General features: G+C 34.1%; 1 protein-coding gene across 1 annotated transcript; it reads right to left on the bottom strand.

Moving 5' to 3' along the window:
• Nucleotides 1–2247: 2247 nt before the first annotated feature.
• Nucleotides 2248–3430, bottom strand: LOC127806581 (ethylene-responsive transcription factor ERF017-like). Its single transcript, XM_052343962.1, has one exon. The coding sequence runs from the start codon at nt 3328–3330 to the stop codon at nt 2659–2661; it is 672 nt and encodes a 223-aa protein (XP_052199922.1). The 5' UTR covers nt 3331–3430; the 3' UTR covers nt 2248–2658.
• Nucleotides 3431–23303: the final 19873 nt, after the last annotated feature.

The following is a 23303-nucleotide window of genomic DNA, read 5'->3' as shown; positions in this document are numbered from 1 at the left end:
GCGTATAGAGGCCAAACGAGTCTAACCAGAGGCTTGGATCTGAAAAACAAGTTGAGTAATTGTCACGAAAGCATCAATTAGTACGCTCTTGTCATAGGAAATAAATAGACGCTTGCAAAGTAAGACGTATAGTTATAGTCTATAAAGAATTTCCATGCCACCTATGCACGGCCCAATAAATCTCCCTCAACCAACACCTGCAATGCCATATAAATTTAACATGCCGCCTTAATAGGGAAACAACCTACTAAGAGAAGAATGGGAACTCATTGTTATCCCAACAGACTTCTGTCTACAAGAAAATTGAAGAAACTTCTAAATCTCTTATTCATGCAAAGAATCTAGCCTATTTTATATATGAATCCAACTTGTATCAACATTTACACAAATCTCTTGATAGGCCTATTCTTGTAGAAAAAGAACCTATATTACGTTAGAGTGATTGATATACTTTATACAATACTCATAATGATTTCAGTTGTATAGAACTAATCAACCTATTATCTCATTCTTGGAAATGGTCGACCTCACTAGTGCAGGAATACACAATCAACTAATTTGAATAAATTTTAACAACCCCTTGAAAGATTTATCCAATGAGAGCTCTTAAAATCACATTGCATAAAATATTTATCTAGGAGTATGATTCTTCATTCTGTACATACAGTCCCTGGCCATATCATAGGCACATAAACCCTAGAATTAGATCTAGGTTTCTCAACAATTACAGCTCAAGCAACAATATAACTAAGTTCTTAATCCTTCAGTATTTCAATTTAACAAGTATGCCTCAGTTCCTTGCTATAGCCAAATGCTTTTGTTCAGGTTTTTCGCCATGTCACCTGATCATCGCCTAGTTTAATAGCCATATTCAAGTGAAAAAATCATCATCTAGGCTATAGATGAAATTCAATAAACCATTTAAGTCATAAATAAACAAAATAAAAGTTAGCAAAAAAAAACTAATTAAATCCAGGTTTGCGAGTGGTGAACCCAATGGGTTTATGACTTGAATCTAGGTTAGTGAAGACAAAGCATACCCAAATTTCTAGGTTCTTAGAGATAGAGAAAGAGAAAAAGAGGGAGAGATGGGTCTCACTAGCCAAAGAAAGGAAGAAAACGACAAAAATGACAATTAGGGGTTCTATGCGTGGGAAGAGGAAGAAGAAAGAAAGAAGAAATGGAGAAGAAGAGTATGTCGAGCAAAATGATGTCATTTTAGACAAAAATGTCATCGTTTTTCCTTTGTTATTCCTAGCAAGGTGAATAATTATCCTTATTCTCAGCAATTGAAAAATCGCCAACAATAAAGTCTATTGTTGGCAATTCTATATTAACTACCAAGAAATCTTTATTGGAAGTTATATTGCGACCAATAAAGGTCTTTGCTGGTAATTCCTTGTTCAAAAATCATCAATAACAATCTTTTTCTTGTAATGGCAGTAGGCATACACAAATATGATGGTGAATTTTAAAATCTCGAGTTTAACTCTCAAGAGTCTCAAATGCATCGATCATGTTAATTTGTCCCATGTGGGACGTTGCTATGCTTTGTAAAATTTAATAAGAAATAAAGCAACTATAAAAACCTAATTAACGAAATAATGTTAGGACCCTTTAATGACATGTAACGTGTGTTTGACCCTACCCATATCATCTTCACTTTCATGGGTGAAACCATGAATTTGGCAAGATAGGTTGAACCAATCCAAATCTTATTCCTTTTAGTGAGAAAAAAATAAATAAATAAATATCATGTTGAGATGTTGTTTTCCCACAAATCACTTTAGATTGTTTCCACTTTGGTTGTCGCTAATACACACGTGGAAAAATTAAGGGAGACATATATACAGTGGTGTTGGGATATAGAGCTTTCTCATAAGTCATTTTCACTTTAGGTTGATTAATGTTGGCCGTTGTTTGTTTCAATGAAAAGGGGTAAGGTGGGACACTTCACTTTTGTTTAATTTATTTTTTTTCGAACCTCTAATTTTTGTGACAACCCAAATTAAGAGAAAATGGTTGAAATAGAAATTAATAAATAAAAAAACAACTTAATTTTGTATTTAAGTCAATTAATCTTTATAATTTTTTTGAAGATGGTATAATAAGTAAGTCATTTGGCCTTCCATCCATTTTTATTGTTTTTCCAAATATAAATAAAACATTTTTATATTACTTTTTTACCCCTTCAAAATTAAAAATATATATATATATATTAATTACTCATCTTCACTCTATTTTATCAAATTATCTTTTGATCTTCTTTTGGCACAAAGGTATATTCCAAGTTCCAACCAACCCATATGGATCTCTTTTCCAAATATCAAAACCAACTTAATCCCTAGCTACTCTCATACTTTATATATTTTTAATAATATATTGTCACGCTGTCACTTTATTTGATTACATGAGGTAAAAAAATACACAAACACTAATACAAAGGCATACATATGCTGTAATATATCTCACATATATGTAAGTTGAGATATCTGAAAACTGAAATGTACTTTTTCACCTCAGAAAAAGCAAGGTTTAACTGAGTTAAAGATGTGATGTGTTGTATTATTAACTAGCTTAGCTACTTTAGTGTCAGCGATATTTGCTATTTTCCAGTTTTCTCAAATCATCCAATTATTGCCGCTTTCGCCTACTTCACTAGAAATTCCACAGAAATGAATCGTGGGTGCAAGCGCCATCGGAAGTTTCTTCTCCATAATCCGTTGCTCCGGGGAGCGGCGGCACAAAGAAATCGTTCGAGAAATCGTCGAACTCCGGGAAAGCATCAAACGACGCCGCCAGCGGAGCAGGATTAGTATTATCAGACGGACCCATGCCGGCGAAATGATTCAAAAACGTCCTGTCCACCATGCCCCCCACTTGGCCCGTCCCCACGCCGCAGCAGACCGACGGAGACAGAGACTCTAGGCGTGCATGCATTTCGGACGTCGAAGACGACGACGAAGAAGAAGAAGAAGAACGATGAGCCGAGTAGTTACTGGTCTGCGACTGGAAATTGGCGAACCGAGCGGCGGCTACCTGGATCTCGGCGGAGCTGAGGGAGCCGCCACTGGGGATGTGGGGCGGGTTGTCGGGGAAGTTGAAGTTAGCGGAGGGCCCGCGGAGGCAGAAGAGAGCGGCGTCGAAAGCCCTGGCCGCCTTCTCCGGCGAATCGTAGGAACCGAGCCAAATGCGGTCGCGGCTGTTGGGCAGCCTGATCTCCGACACCCACTTGCCCCACTTTCTCTTCCTGACGCCCTTGTACCTGGTGGCGCCATGGCCGTCGCTGCTCCGCTCGGCCGCCATTGCCTCCTCCTCCGGCCTCACCATATATATATATATATATAACTTATGTTGAAACAAATAGCTAGCTGAAGAAAACGGAAGACAGGAGAACTTCGAGGGGCGTGTTGAGAACACTGTCCTTGCAGTGGCGGCTCTGAATATATACCGTGGTGGAACGGTGATCGGTGAGCGAGAGAAATGGCTGTTAGGAGCAGTGAATGAGCAGTCAACAGCGCGTGTTGATTGAAGCACTGCCCCCCCTAAAGCTGCTTGGTCCGGTATCCAGGTGGCATCTGTCGGAGCTACGCGGTATGACGAAAGGACTAGCACGTGCGCCTTACTTCCTCGTGCACAAAATCGCTTTTTCTAGACCACATATTGTAAATTTGTTTCTCTTGGCTCCCGTCTCTCCTCTTCTTTAAATAATCACCTTTTACAATGGTTAGTGTTGCTTGCCTCACATCGACTGCTATCTCACCTCGTATTAATTATTATTAGAAGGAGAATTCACCATGATTTGTGTGAGATGAGATGATGATTAATGCGAGACAAGGTGATGAGATGACAATGACAAGAGAATGGCAACAACCAAAACAATTGTAATGAGTGACCATAGGAAAAATGAGAGAGAGAGAATGAGACAATTAATCAAGGGTAAGAAAAGTAAATTTATAATTTTGGTGAGAGTATTTTAATCATTTATGTATCTGAGTGTAATCTAAGATGTAGATCTTAGTGTACAAGTAGCATGACCTCGCTATTATAGCAACTCTAATGATCATGGTCAATGATGAGAGTGACCACAATAAGTCTTTCTTTTTCTTTTTTTTTTTCTCTCTTTTTTGAATTCTTCTTTTGATTTTATGTTTTATTGACTTTATTTTTTATTTTTATTTTTTTTGCATAATTAAGATGTACAATTAACTCAAAAATTATAATTTAAGAAAATATAATTAAAATAACAAAAATTCAAATAATCACATAAAAAATATTAAAGTAAAATAATAAAATTATGTATTTGGTCAAAAATATATCTATAAGGTACATAGAAAAAGTAGAATATTCTATTGAAAAATATTGAGAAACTAGGAGAAAAAATATGTTCCTATTGGAGAGGATTAGTGATGTAAAACTTACAAAGTTGACCGCACTTGGATTAAGCCTTAATATTAATTATTGTAATTATTTTAATAATAATGCCTTTAAGGTGATAAACATGTGACAGAATATTACGTTATTTTAATAAGATGGCATAGTAATTCAATATATAAAATTTAGTCAGGATAATAATAATAATTACGAAAATTGCCAAGTGGTTATATTAAATTTATTTAGTTATATAAAACTGAAATAATAAGTTAATAACAATAAATATTATTAAATAATATAAATATCATTATTAGTTAAGATGATGTTCGTGTTCTTAATTATATTAAAAAAATAAATTATAAGTTTTAAACTTTGTTTTACTGTTGAATATGAGAATCCAACTCGTGATTAATCGAATTATTTAATAATGATATATCAGTTATGTGATTCCCCGACTCGGACGCAAATACCTGTTAGCTATAATGAAGGTTGACTTTATTATCCTTGTAATTGACTTTATCACAGTCCACCTTCCCACAAACCGAGGGCGTCGGAAGGAACGAGTACGACGCGTGGCGCCTTCGAGTCTTCACTTTATGTAACATATTGTAAATGCTAAATTGGCGTTCGGGTAAGTTAACGTCACCTCTGACATCCAGCTCCTTCAGTCAGCCAACCCCACCGGCCACCCTCGAGCCCCAGCCGTACAACTGCTATGCCCCGGCCGAACAAGTATTATGCCACATAATTCATTCTTAAAGCACATCAAGTAATTAATTAATTATCTTTTGAGATTCCAAACACTACCCAACCACAGATTTATATTCTATCATCAGATAATAATTATTAAAGTTCTTCGAATTATTTAAAATGTGAGCTTCTATTCATTCAAGATTCAACTATAAGAGGGTGGATTTGGGCTGAGTAATTAATTAATTAAGATTGAAATTTAAGAAAGTGTCTCAATCTTATGATCTCCTACATTTTGTCAATACTCGCCAATGAACTATCAACCATTTTAGAGTTAAGGACATCCTGTAAGAGCTCATTTTCTATTAATTTAATCAACTAAATACTTTCTAAATCTTAAATTTTGGATAATTTTAATTTGTCTCAATTTCTTCAACTATCTTACACATATGAATAATAAAAGGGTGTGTCCCATCATTTGTTATCATCCATCAAAAGTAGAGTTTCAAACTTTTTCTCCAAGTATCTCTTCTTTGGTGTTGTAATATTCTTACAAGAATATTTAGTGTATAGATAGCAAAAAGACTAACTTAACCATTATTATTGGGATTATTCGAGTAAATATTAACGAGAGTGTTTAATAATCTCTAAAGTCATAACACATATATAAAATTCATCCTAAAGCATTTAAAGTACATTAATTAGATTAAATTAAAATTACACTAGAATTATTTATAGTATTAAAGATATTAATTAAAATTAAACTAAAATTATTTGTTATTGAAACACAATAGCCATCTCCCCTAGTTCTGGTCTTGGACAAAGATGGGCCCTCCAACCCAACTTTTGCCGACCCAAGACTCATGAACACTCCTCTAGCAATTGCCAAGATTCTCCTTTAATGGGTGTCAACTTATTCTAGTACAGAGCCAAAACTCAAGAATCTAATTTCTTAATTTCTCTCATTAATCAATCTCTCATCTTTCCCATGCCACTAAAGAGTTATTGACCTATATTCTCCATGGAATCACCCGAATACTAATCATTTAATCTACCTAAGATCCTCAGGTGCCTGTTATAATTCCCCAAAACATTCAAAATAATCAAGGACTTCTCTCCTATATATAAGAGAAGACACGATTACTCACTTACAGCTTTTGAATTTTTTAAGAATTCAAATTTTTAATTTAATTTAATAATTTCTTATCACTTGTTATTTAAGTATGGCGAAATTTCGAATTTTATCTAGGTGTGGTTGCTTAATATTATTACTTAGTGGCAAGTTGTCGTATTATTGTTCTTCTTTAATTAGTAGACAATCTCTTTCTTGTTAATCGACTAATTTTCCTTTTGACTCGATTACTGTGTTTCATCACTCACTCAAGTGATCCGCCTTGCTACTCAATTGCCTCTACTCAACTGCCTTGCTTAATCAATCTAGTCAACTAACTTCCTAGTTTACCTGATTATTGTCACACAATATAGAGGTAAATAAACTAAAAGGACATTGTAAAGTTTTATTAATTACAAAATAATTTTAAAAATTAATTAAATGACTAAATAAAAAGATAAATTAATGTGTAATAAAATGACAACAAATAAGATATAACTTAATATTGATCTCAGTTTTACCATTAAATTACATTAATGTAAACTACATGAAATATTATCCAAAAAAAAATGTTAAATCACTATTAGTATTTAAATTACATTAAAATCACTATTTTAGTTTTCTCATTTTCAAATCCAAAAAAAATTGTAAAGTTTTATTAATGTAAACAGTTTTATTTAAATAAAAAATAATTACTATTAGTATTTTATGATTCTTGAACCAAATAAGTGTTTTTTTTTCCTTAAGTGATTGTCATGAAATATTAAACTCAATACCTCTTACTATTTTAAGAATTTGGCTATAATTTCAAAAAATATATATTTGACATATTTAAATTGTATTTTAAAATTATAAAAATAATATAATTTGTATACCTTTAAACCAACACATTGTGGGGGATGATCATTTGCTAATATAGATGTAAAACTCAACCTGAAACATTAATGTCTTCTATTTTAACAATTAATAAACTTCTAAAAAATATTAATTTAAAGTTAAATCTGCATTATTTCATCAATTAATTAATTTATAATAAAATATTAATTTAAAGATATTAAATTAACATTAATGTTAACAATTTATATTCATGTCATCTAAATTTGATAAACCCAGAAGTTGAATAGTCAAATCAAAAATCCTAAAAGTTTAAGTCAATAACTAGTTCTTCACCCATGCGATGCACGGAAAATGAATTCACAAATGAAGATATAAAACATATATGAACTTTAAATATATATTGAAAATACCACAATTTAATTTTATTAGATTGTAAATATCACAAGAAATGGAATTTATAATAAGATTAAATATTATAAATTCTGGAAAACTTCTTTGAATACAATGTTTGTGGTTGAGTTTGTTTGTTCTCCTTCCTTATTGTTAGGTTTGAATAGCAATGGCACCAACACCAAGAGGGGGGTGAAGGGGTTGTTTTAAAAAATTAATTGAACTTGAAAATCCTTTTAATAAAAAATGAGATTTTAGTGAAAATGAGGATTAATGAAATACTTGGAATAATAAATGAAACAAATAGCACAAGCAAATAAGAGACACAACGATATATAGTGGTTCGACTTAAACCAAGCCTAATCCACTACCTTAGCTCTTCACTAAGAATTTTTCAATCAATCCACTAAAACCTCCTATCTCTCCGGATAGGCCTTCTAACAACAAGTTAGGAACTTACAACATCTTGCTTAAACAAGCGAGCCCTCTAGCTATCTTGCTAGGAAATACAACCCCTTACTTCAACAAGCAAGTCCTCTAGCACTCTTGCTAGGAAAACCAAGAATAATGCAAAAGAGAGGATCTAAGAGTAGACACTCTTAGTTACAAGATCTTTCAATATAAATACAAATAATAATCAAAGCCTTTAGAGAGAAAAATGAAGCACAATTGAAACAATGAAGCTCTTGAAAGAATGAACACTTGTAAGATTGAAATCAATCCTCTTGGCTTGCTTGAATCACCCATTTGACTTGTATTTATAGTGCCTTGAATTCCCATTCACGAATGATGCCGTTGGTAGTGGAAAAGCCACATTGGGTGAGTGGAAAAACTAGCCGTTGGGGGTTTCTACGATACAAACGGTCAACATATGCAAGGCATCGGTTGACAGATTAGTAAATATTTAAAATTCGATCGACAGATGAAGAAGAACGGTCGACAGATGCTTGTATAAGCATTCTGCCTGTCGACAGATGCATAGGCATCGGTCGACAGATGGTGCACACTATCGAAACATCATTGAATGGCATTCTGTCGGTCGACAGATGCTAGAGCATCGGTCGACAGATTCACAAAAAATGAAGGGCCAGTCGACAAATGATGAGGTATCTGCTGACAGATGAAGCCATCCTTCAAGATATGCATACAGTACAACTTATTTACATAAGTAAATGTCCTCATTTTGTTTTATTTATATTTTACCTTCCATTTACTTTAATACATAAATGTAAATAAGAAAGTAGAATTTGAGTTTTAGTACAAATTTAGGATTTTGCGATTTTACCACCTCCAAGATATACACTTTCTATTTCTTGAAAAATTCATTAAAAATCGTTTTAGCACTAATTGATAGAAGATATCAAAATACCGGGAGATAGTTTTTCAAAATGAAATCATTTTCTTATATTTCTTCTTATAAGGTGCTAGTCTTCCAAACTTAGAAAAATATTGAAACGTTATCAAAACGAGTTTCAAGACATGATGCATGAACTAAAGGATTTTTCATATATTTAAATTTCAAGCCAAAACCTTTCATGCACGCTTCAAAATATGAAAGCTTATTTTAAAATATGAGATTAACATAAATGATTTTTCATACTTAAGATTGGATTTTCATCAAACACATTTATGTTCAAGTTGGTCTTTTGCCGTAAAACAATTTTAGCTCTATCTTGACCAACGACTTCAAAGCTATTTTGAAAATCATTTTAGGAGATCCTTTTAAGACTAAATACTTGACTTTGCAAATCTCCAACTGATATAGAAAATCATAAATCATTTTGGTTTTCATTTTAACAAAGGTACTTGAAATTGATTTTTGTTGAAAACTATAAACTTGATTCATGACTTGGGGATCAAAACCAACAAAACCAAATGTTGTTTTTCACCATCAAAATTAATCACAAGAATGTAAAACATCACTTATCACATATTAGTATCTTTAAACCATTCCGACTTGTAACTCTTGACACAGTTATGTATAGCTGACCATGACTGAATATTAGTTTTTTCAAATAAAGTCCTATATGCGACAATGATATATTGCCCCTGACTTTTATTGATGGTCATTGCATAGGATACAATCAAAGGAAATTGTCTTCTTTGGAACCTGAACGGCAATCTTGAATCCGATTGAATCAATGACATCCTTGGAATGAAGACTTTGCATCCTGCATTATTTCTCGATAAAATTTTACCTTCTAGAATATGGTTTCCAAGTCTTGTGACAATAAGCATTGTCCTGTTGTACAACCCTACGAAATGATCAATATTTCTCAATAACATCATTGGAATTCCAACTTTCAAATTCAACTCATGATTTGGCACCCCAGAACACATAATACTGTTCAAAAATTCTAGTGAATGAATATCTCCTAATAAATCAATGTTTGTATCTGACCTGCAAGTCGTATCCGAACTTAAATATGTCTTTCCTTCAGTTTGGTTTAGAGAAACCATATACTCGATAGATTTGACGACATCAAACGTCGGCGCTAGTATGACCATTCCTTGCAAATATGATATATCATCAACATGGTTTGAGAAGTAAGGATATGTGCTCTCCACAACTACTTTAAGCAAATTATCGAACCCATTTATTAGAATATCATCTGGTATTTCGATAGATGGATGACTATCATTTCTACCACCTAATGTTCCATCACCAATTTTCATAATCCAATTGAAAAAAAAATTCAATTCCATTGACTGATCATCAAAATCAAGACCTTGTCGCCTCATGTTCGTTGTCAAATTCAATACCTTACAGTGTCTCCATAGATATAAGGAATTGATAGTTGCAAGAACAATGTCTTGTCTACTCCTTTTTGGAATAACTGGCAGAATCTATCTAAAATCTCCACCAAACACCACTATTTTTCCTCCAAAAGGTTGATCATGGCTCAATGGATTGGTGAACCTTAAAATATCCCTCATACTTTTGTCTAGTGCCTCGAAGCAGTATCGATTCATCATAGGTGCCTCATCCCATATTATGAGCTTTGACTTTGCTATCAACTCTGCGATGGACTCTCTTGTTTGATATTGCACGTTGAATCTTCGTTGGGATTAAGAGAAATTGTAAACCTTGAGTGTGCTGTCTTACTGCCTAGGAAAAGAAATGATGTTATGCCACTAGATGCCATATTAAGTACTATTTCTCCATTTGATCGCAATCCAGCTGATAGAGTTTTCTAAACAAATGTTTTTCGATCCTGTCCCTCCATAGTCGTACACAAAGAATACACCTCTCTTATTGGCTTCTACAGAATGCATTACAGTTTCATAAACATTTATTTGTTCATCCATCATTTTTTGCACAAAAACCTTGTGATCTTCTTCCAAAACTTTCCTATCATACCTAAGCTCATCCTGAATTAGCCTATTTTCAGCGAGTGATGCATCGACAGTACAAGGAAAGAGCAATGATGGAAAATCATAAAGACTTCTTCTAGTGCTCTTCAATATCTTCTCAATCTCCAAGAGAGTGTAGTTTTTGGTTTTTTTCATCACTCAACTCCAAACCTATTTATTACCAAGAACAAATGAAAAAAAATTATTGTCATGGGTTAAAAAACGATTAAAAAAACATGCACACCAAAACCCTGAAAAAAATATGATGACATTTTACCTTGGTGGTTCAAAATGATTCTTTGTCTGTACAGAATATCATCCGAAAGAAATTGTCAACATTGTTGCCATACATATTCAGGTCTTGCCAAAGAGTTTGACATCAAGAGAGTTACGAATAGATTCCTTAACGAATGTGTAAAACCCCAATGACTTGCTTCAATCATGCCATCTACGTACTCTTTATCATCATCAATTAAACCGAGTGCATGGCAGGCATCTTGAAATGACGAATATTGAATACTGTTCACACATTTAATTTATTCATAACTCATAGGGCCCCGTATAATATTCAATAGAATTCTCAAGTAATACATTTCCCCACAACCTGGAGGAACATAAAATATTCGACCTATTGAGAAACCACGTTATCTAGGTTGTCATTCTCATTAACCTTGCTTCCAAACAAATCTTGTCAGGAATTCTGTGTATGTGAGGTCTTTCGCATCACTGTACTTCTTATTTGCATCCATCCACATAGTAAACATGCTATGCTTTACAGTATGACGACTTAATACATCATATATTGGATCCAAATCTGAAAAAATAACATTCTGGTTGTTAGGAAGATGAAATGACAACCTCTCAACTGGTGGATCTCTCTAGTAAATGTCAAATCCAAACATTCTCCAAGAAGTTTCGCATGGGAAAATATATCTGCAATCGTAATACATATTTATTTCATCAATCTTTTCAGCATTCCTATCATTGACACTTTGATAAAAACTTGCAGTAACTCGATCGTGTCCCTTATTTACATACTTGAAAAGATATTTAATTGACCTTTACTGATTGCACCACTCCACGTTAATGTGAGCACCGTATTTCAGTAGCAAGTACCGGTTATGGGGAACCACATATCGATTATCAAGTTCAATACCATTCTTTTGTACACTCCTTCCATTGTCTCGTCGATAATAAATGAGGTATCCATCTTTATCAACATTCATAAAATCAACAAACTTTTTTGGGAAATGTTTAGTGCATTGACCATTAGCCATGAATGGTGAGCTGCTTCGCAAACTGCCACACGGACCATGAATCATTAGATCTTTGACGGCTACATAATAATTCCTTTCACTTACTTCATCAGGGATTTCAGCCGATATGATACAGTTAATATCATCACCAGATGGAAACTTCGCATCTTTAGCCAAAAAAAACAATATGTGTGCATGTGGTAAACCATGTTTCTGGAACTCAATGGTATACATTACTATAACAAAATGTCATGTTTACAAAAAAAGCTTTAAATAATGATAAAAAAATCAAATAAATAACATGACAAAAAAAGAAAAACATATATATAGATGTAAACAATAAAAAAATATACCTGCTTTAACTGTTCGAAAGACTTTGTTATGCCTAAAATCTTTCATCAAATTATCTAACTTCATCTTGAATACCCTACAAAGTATATCAGGTCTGTCCTCTGCTTTTAGTCTTATTTTCTCTAGGAAACGCACAACCTTTGGCCATTTCGGATTACATGTGCATGTAATAAACAGATCAGGATATCCAGTCCACTTGCATATAGCCATCGCATCTTGGTAGTTTTGGATCATATATCGTGCCCCACCAGTAAATGTAGACAATAAAATAATTCACTTGCCTTGAGAAGCAAGATTAGTTTCACCTCTTAATATTGCCTCAGTTAAACCTCTATACATCTCACACCTCAATTCCTTCTGGTGCGTTCGTACATATGCCAATCTTGAAGACTCGACCATCGTGTAAGCATCGATAAAAAATTGTTGGAACAACCGTCTAGATAATAAAATGATTTTTGATTCACATGCCCTTTCCTGCAAACAATCTGCAAAAAAACTCTCTCATGCTTATTTTTTTCCGTCCAGACTTTGCTTTAGAATTTAAGTTTTTTAGTTTGACATCTTCTCTATAATCGTCTTAACCATACACAAAAAATAATAGATATTGTAGTCCAAGGTACGAATCATTTAATTCATTGATCCGTTGCAATAACCCACTTCAAGTTTCAACAATAATATCTTTATCTCCAGGCAAAGTCTCAAAATCACCAACTACTAAAGCCGCAACTTCAGATTCTAATGGCATATTATATCTCCTACCATCATGACCTCTCTTTCCCAGATGCCTGAGTTTAATGCTCGAGCAATCTTGCTAACGTAAGGTTGTTCTTCACACCCACATTTTTTCTCCATATGAACAGATTAATGTTTTTTTAAATGTTTATAGTGGTGCACTACTTCTTACCAATATTGATCCTGATTTACAGATCTTATAGGTTAGACTTAATGAAAAATGAAGGGAAATCCTAACACAAATAATTGATATTTCTAAAAAATCCTAACTGATATACATACTGATAAATGTTTGAATAACAACAGTCTAAAAAATCCTAACTGATATACATGACATTTTTGTAGATCAAAACTCCGTCAAAGACTCGTTTATTTCAAAACTAACAATTTTTTTTTTATTTTTTCTCCATATGAATAGATTAATATTTTTTAAATGTTTATAGTGGTGCACTACTTCTTATCCCCTGTTGATCCTAATTTACAGATCTTATAGATTAGACTTAATGAAAAATAAAGGGAAATCCTGATTTATAGATCTTGTAGGCTATTCTAACCTCCCTATGAGAACCCTAGGGTAGAAAGCCATACGGCCCTGCATTGCTTGAACAATTGAAGAGTGAAGATTTGAAGTTGAAAACAAAGAAAAGCGAAACCCTAGCTTAGCTTGTTGCTCAAAAGATCTTAAAATTGAAAAGTTACCTCACCCTCACTGTCTAATTTACTTGGGTTGGTATCGGATCTGAAAGTGTGAAAGATTTTTGTAAACAATTTTTTTTTACAAAAAAATTGTATGCTTAGTCACTGCCTTAATCCCATGTTTGTAAGGGATTTTTTTTTTTTTTTTTTTACTCACTGATAGTGAGTAATCCCTAGCTTAGCTTGCTGCTTACTCACTGCCTTACAAAAATATTATATAAGCACTCACTACCATACGACCCTGCATTACTCACTGTTTGAAAGGGATTTTTTTTTTAATTTTTTTTCCATATGAACAAATTAATGTTGTAAATAAAATGTTTACAAAAATATTGTATGCTTGATTAATGTTGTAAATAAGGATCAACAGGGGCAAAAAGTAATGTTATCGATCTTTGTTATTGGTCTCTCACTATTACCAGTCTCTCACAAATTAGACAATGAGGACTATGTCATTCTAAGGATAACAGGGGGAAGGATCAACAGGGATATGGATCATTGTTATAGGTGTCTCACAAATTCATTATAAACTTGTCTATATTTAAGCCCTTTTGTATATACGGTTATTTTAATCTATATAGAATCTTCATTGTTCGATACTAACTGTTGTCTTAATTTGAAAATGAGGACAACACCATCTGCTAAAAAAAGATAACACTCACGGGGAGAAATGTGCAAATCTTCAATCTACTTCAATCACATGAGGTAAGTTGTAACATCCAAAATTTTGAAGATAAATAATAACTATTAATTCTAACATTTAGAGTGATTGGTGACTTATGGAATACTTGTGAGTTAAAGAAATTTAAAAGAGGATATTAAAGTTATTGTATTTTTAAATGAGAAAGTGATCAGAAGTTTGTAGAATTCCTAGGACTTAGATTATTAAGCGTTTAAGGTAAATCAAATATTATAAAAAATTAATATGTATATATATATAATAAAATAACTAAATAATTAAATAAAATAAGAGATTGTAAATTGGAGCATGATGTTGTGCGTGATTTGTTCTCATTATGAATAATTAAACTATATACATATATATAATATTATCATATATTATATCAATGGCATAATATATATATGTTAATATAGCCTTACCTCCTCACCAATTTCAATTTGATTTTGGGCCAAGTAATTACTCTCCAATTTTAATGTAATTCCAACCATAAACGTGGAAGCCCGAATTAGCATTGGAGAAGGGGAAATCAGAGAAATTAAATGTGTATAATGATGGCAATTGAGGAAGGGATATGTTTGTAGAAAAGTCAAAAATTAAGGAAATAAAATGGTGAAGCAACATGGGAGGCGTGAGCAGCTGCCGAGCTAGCTTTATGTTTATATATATGGGATGTGTGAGCAATTGCATGACTCGGTTGGTCCAAGAGCTGATTTGGGTTCTTTAGGTGAGCTGGTGCATTTAGAGCATATCGCATGTGTGAATTCCTATGTGGACGTAACATGGCCTGATACTTGGTTTATGGGGGCCTTGTCATCACGTTTATGCTACAAAAGCCATTACATTTCCTAATTGTTGTATTGCATGGTGAGAATGTGCGGTTTTTAAGTAATGAGTATGGGTGGCGACGTGGCCCACGGTAAGACCTTGGGAGTGAGACCCACGGCGGCATGGCCCACGGTAAGACCTTAGAAATTAGCTCGGGGGAAGCCCGAGGGAAGACAGGAAAAGCCAAACGTTGAATGTCAAGAAAAGCCAACCATGGTCAAGAAAAGGCAGGTCCTATTGAATAATGAAATGGTAGCCTATTTTAGGCTGCAACAGGTTTGTACGCGGGACTTGGGTGCCAATGTGTGACTTATCTGGGGCCCTAGTTCCTTTATGTGCAGTTAACTTTATGTTATGCATATGGAAGTAAGGCACATATGGATCATGAGATGGTGTAGTTGCGTTGGCATGAATTGCATGGGGTGTTATGGGAAGAGTTTTGTCTGTACCCTGCAACCTTTCTTTTCATGAGCTTGCTGAGTCTTGTGACTCACATTTGTTTTCCATCATTCCAGGTAAGAGTATTGTCCGACGTATCAGGTCTGTTCGACGGAGTTGGGTCTAGGTCGTCGAGTCATGATAGCAAATGCAGAGCTCTCCCGAACCTAGGTTCTGGGTGTCGACTGTTTGGTTAGAATAATGCTTTTATGCTTTTGAGGTAGGTGCAGGTTATGTAAGCCCAGGTGGGCCCAAGTGATGAATGGTTTTGTAAAGATGATTAGAGATGTGCTGTGATAAAAAGATTGTGATTTTAGTAAGAGTGTAGTTGTGTTATTGTTTAATATAATTTAAGTAATGACCCTCTTACGGATCCTCTATGCTAGCGGGGGCTCCGGGAGGCGGGCCATTACAGTTTGGTATCAGAGCAAGTTTAAGGGAGGTGGCTCTGCACACGTAGGACGGTCGAATAGAGTTAGGAGCGTGTCCTCGGTTGAGTGGTTAGGATCTTATCCTTATGCGTAGATTGGGAAATAATAAGATTCTGTACACATAGATATCGGGTAATGATTAGGGGATATCTAGCTATTAGGCGCTAGTCTTGGCTAAGAAGTATAGGAACCCTCAGGGTTGGAAGAATGGATTCTTTCTCTAATGATGTGTTAAATGACTTGGTGTGCAAATTGGAGACTAATATGGAACCCGGTAAGCTGAGTCGTAGAGTGTCGAACGTTGGCTTAGGAGCTCTGGATTCGTTGTGGCACTACTGGGAGCACGAGCTGCTCACTCGCATGGGAGGTGCCCAGCACCAAGATGAAATGGTAATCAGTTACCTGTGCCGGGTTAATCAAGTATTTAGATCCATAGTGTATGAGCAGTTTGGGGGTCTCTCTCAGAAACATGTCATCTTTACCAAGAAATTTATGAATGATTTCTTGGGTTAATCAAGTATCAAGTATTTTTGGAGTTTGAGGATCGGGACGCGGAATCAGCCCGTTCCAGTGTAGGAGACAACGAAAACCTTGATGACCTTGAGAATGAAGCAACGTCCCGAGCCAAAGAGGACGAAGGGAGTGCTGCATAAGGAGGCGATGCCTTAGATAGGAGGGAAGTATTGTAAAATAGGGGCTAAGTAAAGGAGCATGTGTGTAATATATGTGGTTAGCTAATGGTAAACGTATGTAAATTAGGAATGAGGAATAAAATGTGAGTTTGTATATAAATGATGGATGTTGCCAAGTCAGCTTCCAAATGATATGTGAAGGAATACGAGGGTAGCTTTATTTTAATGAATGGGGATTTAAAGAAAAAAAAAAAGAGCTCCAAAATATTCGCCAATAATTCAAGAACGGAACTAAGGATAGAAAGGAAAACGGGGGTAAGAAGGCACAATGGGTTGTCGAGTGACAGTAAGGAACTGTCGGTCGGTCACGAACGGTTGCCCGTATCCTTTAGTTTATCGACTATCCTAACTAAGCCCGATTTCCTAAGTTCCTAATTTTAGTAAGTGATGGAAATCTGTGTGACGTTTGAGGATTGTCGCAAAAAAGGGTTAAGTAGCTATAACAGGCAGTTATCCCCATTAGTCAAGTGTTCCAATGAGAATTTTGAGGACGAAATTCTGTTAAGAGGGGGAGAATTGTAACATCCGAAATTTTGGAGATAAATAATAACTATTAATTCTAACATTTAGAGTGATTGGTGACTTATGGAATACTTGTGAGTTAAAGAAATTTAAAAGAGGATATTAAAGTTATTGTATTTTTAAATGAGAAAGTGATCGAAAGTTTGTAGAATTCCTAGAACTTAGATTATTAAGCGTTTAAGGTAAATCAAATACTATAAAAAATTAATATGTATATATATATATAAAATAAAATAACTAAATAATTAAATAAAATAAGAGATTGTAAATTGGAGCATGATGTTGTGCATGATTTGTTCTCATTATGAATAAGTAAACTATATACATATATATAATATTATCATATATTATATCAATGGCATAATATATATATATATATATGTTAATATAGCCTTACCTCCTCACCAATTTCAATTTGATTTTGGGCCAAGTAATTACTCTCCAATTTTAATGTAATTCCAGCCATAAATGTGGAAGCTCGAATTAGCATTGGAGAAGGGGAAATCAGAGAAATTAAATGTGTATAATGATGGCAATTGAGGAAGGGATATGTTTGAAGAAAAGTCAAAAATTAAGGAAATAAAATGGTGAAGCAACATGGGAGGCGTGAGCAACTGCCGAGCTAGCTTTATGTTTATATATATGGGATGTGTGAGCAATTGCATGACCCAATTGGTCAAAGAGCCGATTTGGGTTCTTTATGTGACCCGGTGCCTTTAGAGCATATCGCATGTGTGAATTCCTATGTGGGTGTAGCATGGCCTGATACTTGGTTTATGGGAGCTTTGTTATCACGTTTATGCTGCAAAAGCCGTTGCATTTCCTAATTGTTGCACTGCATGGTGAGAATGTGCAGTTTTAAGCAATGAGTATAGGTGGCGATGTGGCCCACGGTAAGACCTTGGGAGTGAGACCCACGGCAGCATGGCCCATGATAAGACCTTAGAAATTAGCTCGGGGGAAACCCAAGGGAAGACAGGAAAAGACAAACGTTAAATGTCAGGAAAAGGCGGGTCCTATTGAATAATGAAATGGTAACTTATTTTAGGCTGCAACAGGTTTGTATACGGGACTTGGGTGCCAATGTGTGACTTATGTGGGCCCCTAGTTCCTTTATGTTCAGTTAACTTTATGTCCTGGGTGTCGACTGTTTGGTCAGAATAATGCTTTTATGCTTTTGAGGTAGGTGTAGGTTATGTAAGCCCAAGTAGGCCCAAGTGATGAATGGTTTTGTAAAGATGATTATGAGATGTGTTGTGATAAAAAGATTGTGATTTTAGTAAGAGTGTAGTTGTGTTATTGTTCAGTATCATTTAAGTAATGACCCTCTCACAGATCCTCTATGCTAGCGAGGGGCTCCAGGAGGCGGGTCATTACATAAGTAATTAAAAGAACTTACTTGTTTCTGCATTTTTACACACAACAATGAGTAAAAAACTTACCTCATGATCTATTACGACCATTTTCACGGAGTTAATATAAGACTTATCTTCGAACCTTGGCTGATCCCACTTACGCACCACTCGTGCTTTGATTGCCCAGTTAGCTCGAGTAGAATCCACAAACTTCAATATTTGAAACAAATGAGCCATTTCAAGACCGGATACAATATCAAATTAGGTGAGATGAAATAAGGGTAAGAATAGGGTGCTTATCTCAGGATGTGTGGCTTTTTATACCAGCTGATTATCCCAAAACGTGTGAATAATTAATGTAAATGTGTGGCTACTAGGAAGTGTGAATGATTAATGTAAATGCATAGAACTTGCTCTTATCAGATTAACCCAAAATGTGTGGCTGCTAGGAAGTGTGAAGGTCACATTGAAGAGCCAAAAAAACCGTGAAGCTACTGGACGTCAGAGTTATGGTTGTGTTTACTTTTCTATTGCTTTAGCTTCATATGGAGCATACTTTTGTTATGTTTTCATTTTAATAACTGTAGGAATTTAAAATATTAATCATTAATTATCTGATTGATAACAATAGTAAATAATTAATATAATTGCATAGAAGTTGCCACAACTAATTATCTCAAAATGTGTGAATGTTAGGAAGTTTGAATGTCATATTGAAACTAAATGATGTCTCGTTTTAATAATAGTATAAACTTAAAATATTAATTGTTTGATTATTCCAGCTGATTAATAATGTAGTGAATAATTAATTTAATAGCATAGAAGCTGCATCTAGCTGATTAATGATTATTCCAAAAAAATTGCATATACCTTTTAAATGAAGTGTTATTTTAAATAAGAATAGTAGAAAATTTAAATATTAATTTATTTCTTAAAACAGAAAAAAATTAAGCTAATAAAAAAATAAAAGAAAAACTAAAAAAAAAAAAAAACCGTGAAGCTACTGGACATCAAAGTTATTTCCTAGTGCTTTAGCTTCATATGGAGCATACTTTTGTTTTGTTTTCATTTTAATAATAATAGAAATTTAAATATTAATTATTTGATTAATAATGATAGTGACTAATTAATTTAATTGCATAGAAACTGTCACATCTGATTGTCCCAAATTGTGTGACTGTTAGGAAGTGTAAAGGTCACATTAAAAACTAAATAATATCTCATTTTAATAACAGTATAAATTTAAAATATTAATTATTTGAATAATTAATATAATAGCATAGAAGTTGCAGCTAATTAGTGATTATCCCAAAAAATATGCATATACCTTTTAAATGAAGTGTTATTTTAAATAATAATAGTAGAAAATTTAAATATTAATTTATTTCTTAAAAAAAATAAAAACTAATTTTGGGTGGGAAAGTTTTGTGGAGCAACTCTGCTACTTTAATATCTATTAAGATTTAAGAATTTGAACAGTCAAATAATTATTTTTCTTTTTCCATTCTTTGGTGTATAAATTGGGCACCATTTAATATCTTTAATTTTTTCAAAATGTTTGTAAAAAAACTAGTTAATAAAAAAACATATTTTACAGAATTCATTCAATTTATTTAAGCTATACAAATTCCATACAATAATGAAAATGAAAAAAAAATGAAATGACAACTCATTACTACATGAATTTATTTATGTTAATAAATTTTACAAGCTCCATACCATCTATTTAAATATTTTAATTTTCTTTCGACAACAACGATGTCTTGAAGTTGATCACCACACCATTTGTCCAAGAGTTGTGCTCATGATTAGTTTTCCTCGATCTTGAGATGTTTCAGCTATTCTTGACTTTGAACTTGTTTGAGATCTGCTCAACCTACCCAAGAAATGGCAAGGCTTAGTCCCTTAATATGTCTTTCGACAATTAAATCAGTCATAAGACCTGAGGCTAAGTAACACAATAATGATGCAATGGATATACAATTAATGATGTACCTAACTTTTTGGAAATAACACCCTTATATAGGCGCATTGTGGAGACAATGAAGAGCCACAATTGTGCCACACAAACGGTCGAGAAGTTGTCCTAATGCATATGACTATGATTGTACCATATGGAAGGTTGGATTTAAACCCACGAGTCAACGTGGGCTTGGGGGCAAGTTTGGGTCCGAGCCCAACCCATTGGCCATATATATCATTTGGGCCTAATAGGCCTTCTAGATAGATTTGGGCTTTGGGCTCAAATCAAATCCTAATAGGGGGCATTTCCATATTTTTCCAAGGAGTTAGGATGCCTTATCATTACTTACCCTCTACTCCTTGGGTTAATTCCCAAATGTTAAGCTTGGGAGTAACATGAGGTCTTTTCAACTTTTGTTCATTGCACCCTTAGTATTTAATGCCTTGCTTAACTATTACCTAGACATTTCCAATCAGTGGGTAGCGATATTATTCCTGCCGCTTCATGGTTATACATAAACAAATTAGAGTCACCCATGTGTACAAATAGGCTTTGGTTAGCATTTCCTCAAGGGTTAGGAAATGGGGCCCTAGTCTAAACCTTCCCACACTTTGCATTTGAGCCTTCTACTTTTTCTCTCATCCTCAGCTTTAGAGTCCTTGCTCTAGTTTTCCTTAAAGCTTGTTTTTTCCAACCCCCAGTGTTCATTAGTATGTATTCTTCTTTTGAGCAGATAGATATAAAGAGAATTGTAATACCTCGTTTTCTTAGGCGTGCTATAACTTAGGACAATTTTGGGACAATTTTTTTTTTTAATACTACTAAAACTAAATCATATCATTGCTCTTATCCATCCCAAAATTTTCATATATTTTCTTGAAAGAGAATCATCATAAACATTAAATGCGGAAGCTAGAATCAAACCTAACATCTTAACATTAATCATAAATCAGTTCTTACATTCTCATTATCCCTGATTAAGGTTATATTGTTAGAAAACATGATCTGATCATACGTAGCAGAAAATAAAATTTGATTTTATTGGTATCACATGTTAGATTTGAATAGCAATGGCACCAACACCAAGAGGGGGGTGAATTGGGTTGTTTTAAAATTTTGATTGAACTTGAAAATCCTTTTGATGAAAATCGAGATTTTAGAGTAAGTGAGGATTATTGAAATGCTTGAAATAATAAATGAAAGAAAGAGCACAAGCATCACAACGATATATAGTGGTTCAGCTTAAACCAAGCCTACTCCACTACCTTAGCTTCTCACTAAGGATTTTTCAATCAATTCACTAAAACCTCCTATCTCTCTGGATAGGCCCTCTAGCAACAAGCTAGGAAATTACAACCTCTTACTTATACAAGCAAGCCCTCTAGCAACAAGCTAGGTAATCAACCCCTTGCTTCAATAAGCAAATCTTCTAGCACGACAAGCTAGGAATCAAAATCCTCCTACGAGTAATGTAGGCCCTCTAGCAAAACAAGCTAGGAAAATTACAAAGAGATATAAGATATGAGAGGATCTGAGAAACAATATTCTCAGTTACAAATTCTCTCAAATATAAATACAAGGCTTGATAATGAATTTAACACAATGATACAAAGCCTTGAAAAGAGAATGAATTTACCAATGAAGGACAACAATAATCTTGGCACTTGAGAGCTTGTAATGTAATCTCTTGGTTGGTTTGAATCACCCATTTGACTTGTATTTATAGTCCCTTGAGAGCCCATACATGAATCTTGCCGTTGGAAGTGGGAAAGCCACTTTGAGTGAGTGGAAAAATTAGCCGTTGGAAGTGGGAAAGCCATTTTGAGTGAGTGGAAAAACTAGCCGTTGGGGGTTTCTGCGACACAAACGGTCGACAGATGCAAGGCATCGGTCGACAGATTAGCGAGAATTCAAAATCCAGTTGACAGATCATTTGAGCCGGTCGATAGTTCCTTGTGCAAGCATTTTGTCGGTCGACAGATGCATAGGCATCGGTCGACAAATGGTGCACACTATTGAAGCACCACGAAATGGCATTCTGTCGGTCGACAGATGCAAGAGCATCAGTCGACAGATGGACTAAAAATAAGAGGCTGGTCGACAGATGATGAAGAATCTGTTGACAGATGAAGGTAACCTTCAAGACATGTATACACTACAACTTATTTACATAAGTAAATGTCCTCATTTTATTTTATTTATATTTTACATTCCATTTACTTTAATACATAAATGTAAATAAGAAAGTACCCCCCATTTGAATTCAATAAAAATATCTAGAAAATCAAAATCCATAAAAATAAGAAGTAGAATTTGGGTTTTAGTACAAACTTAGGATTTTGCAATTTTACCACCTCCAAGATATACACTTTCTATTTCTTGAAAAATTTATTAAAAATCGTTTTACCACTAATGGATAGAAGATATCAAAATATCGGGAGATAGTTTTCCAAAATGAAATCATTTTCTTATATGTCTCCTTATAAGGTGCTAGTCTTCCAAACTTAGAAAAATTTTGAAACGTTATCAAAACGAGTTTCAAGACATGATGCATGAACTAAAAGATTTTTCATACGTTTAAATTTCAAGCCAAAACCTTTCATG

The sequence above is a fragment of the Diospyros lotus genome, chromosome 7, assembly GCF_014633365.1.
Source record: "Diospyros lotus cultivar Yz01 chromosome 7, ASM1463336v1, whole genome shotgun sequence".
In the NCBI taxonomy this organism is placed as follows: Eukaryota; Viridiplantae; Streptophyta; class Magnoliopsida; order Ericales; family Ebenaceae; genus Diospyros; species Diospyros lotus.
The sequence above is the reverse complement of the archived record's forward strand: the minus strand, read 5'-3'. Positions and strand labels throughout refer to the sequence as shown.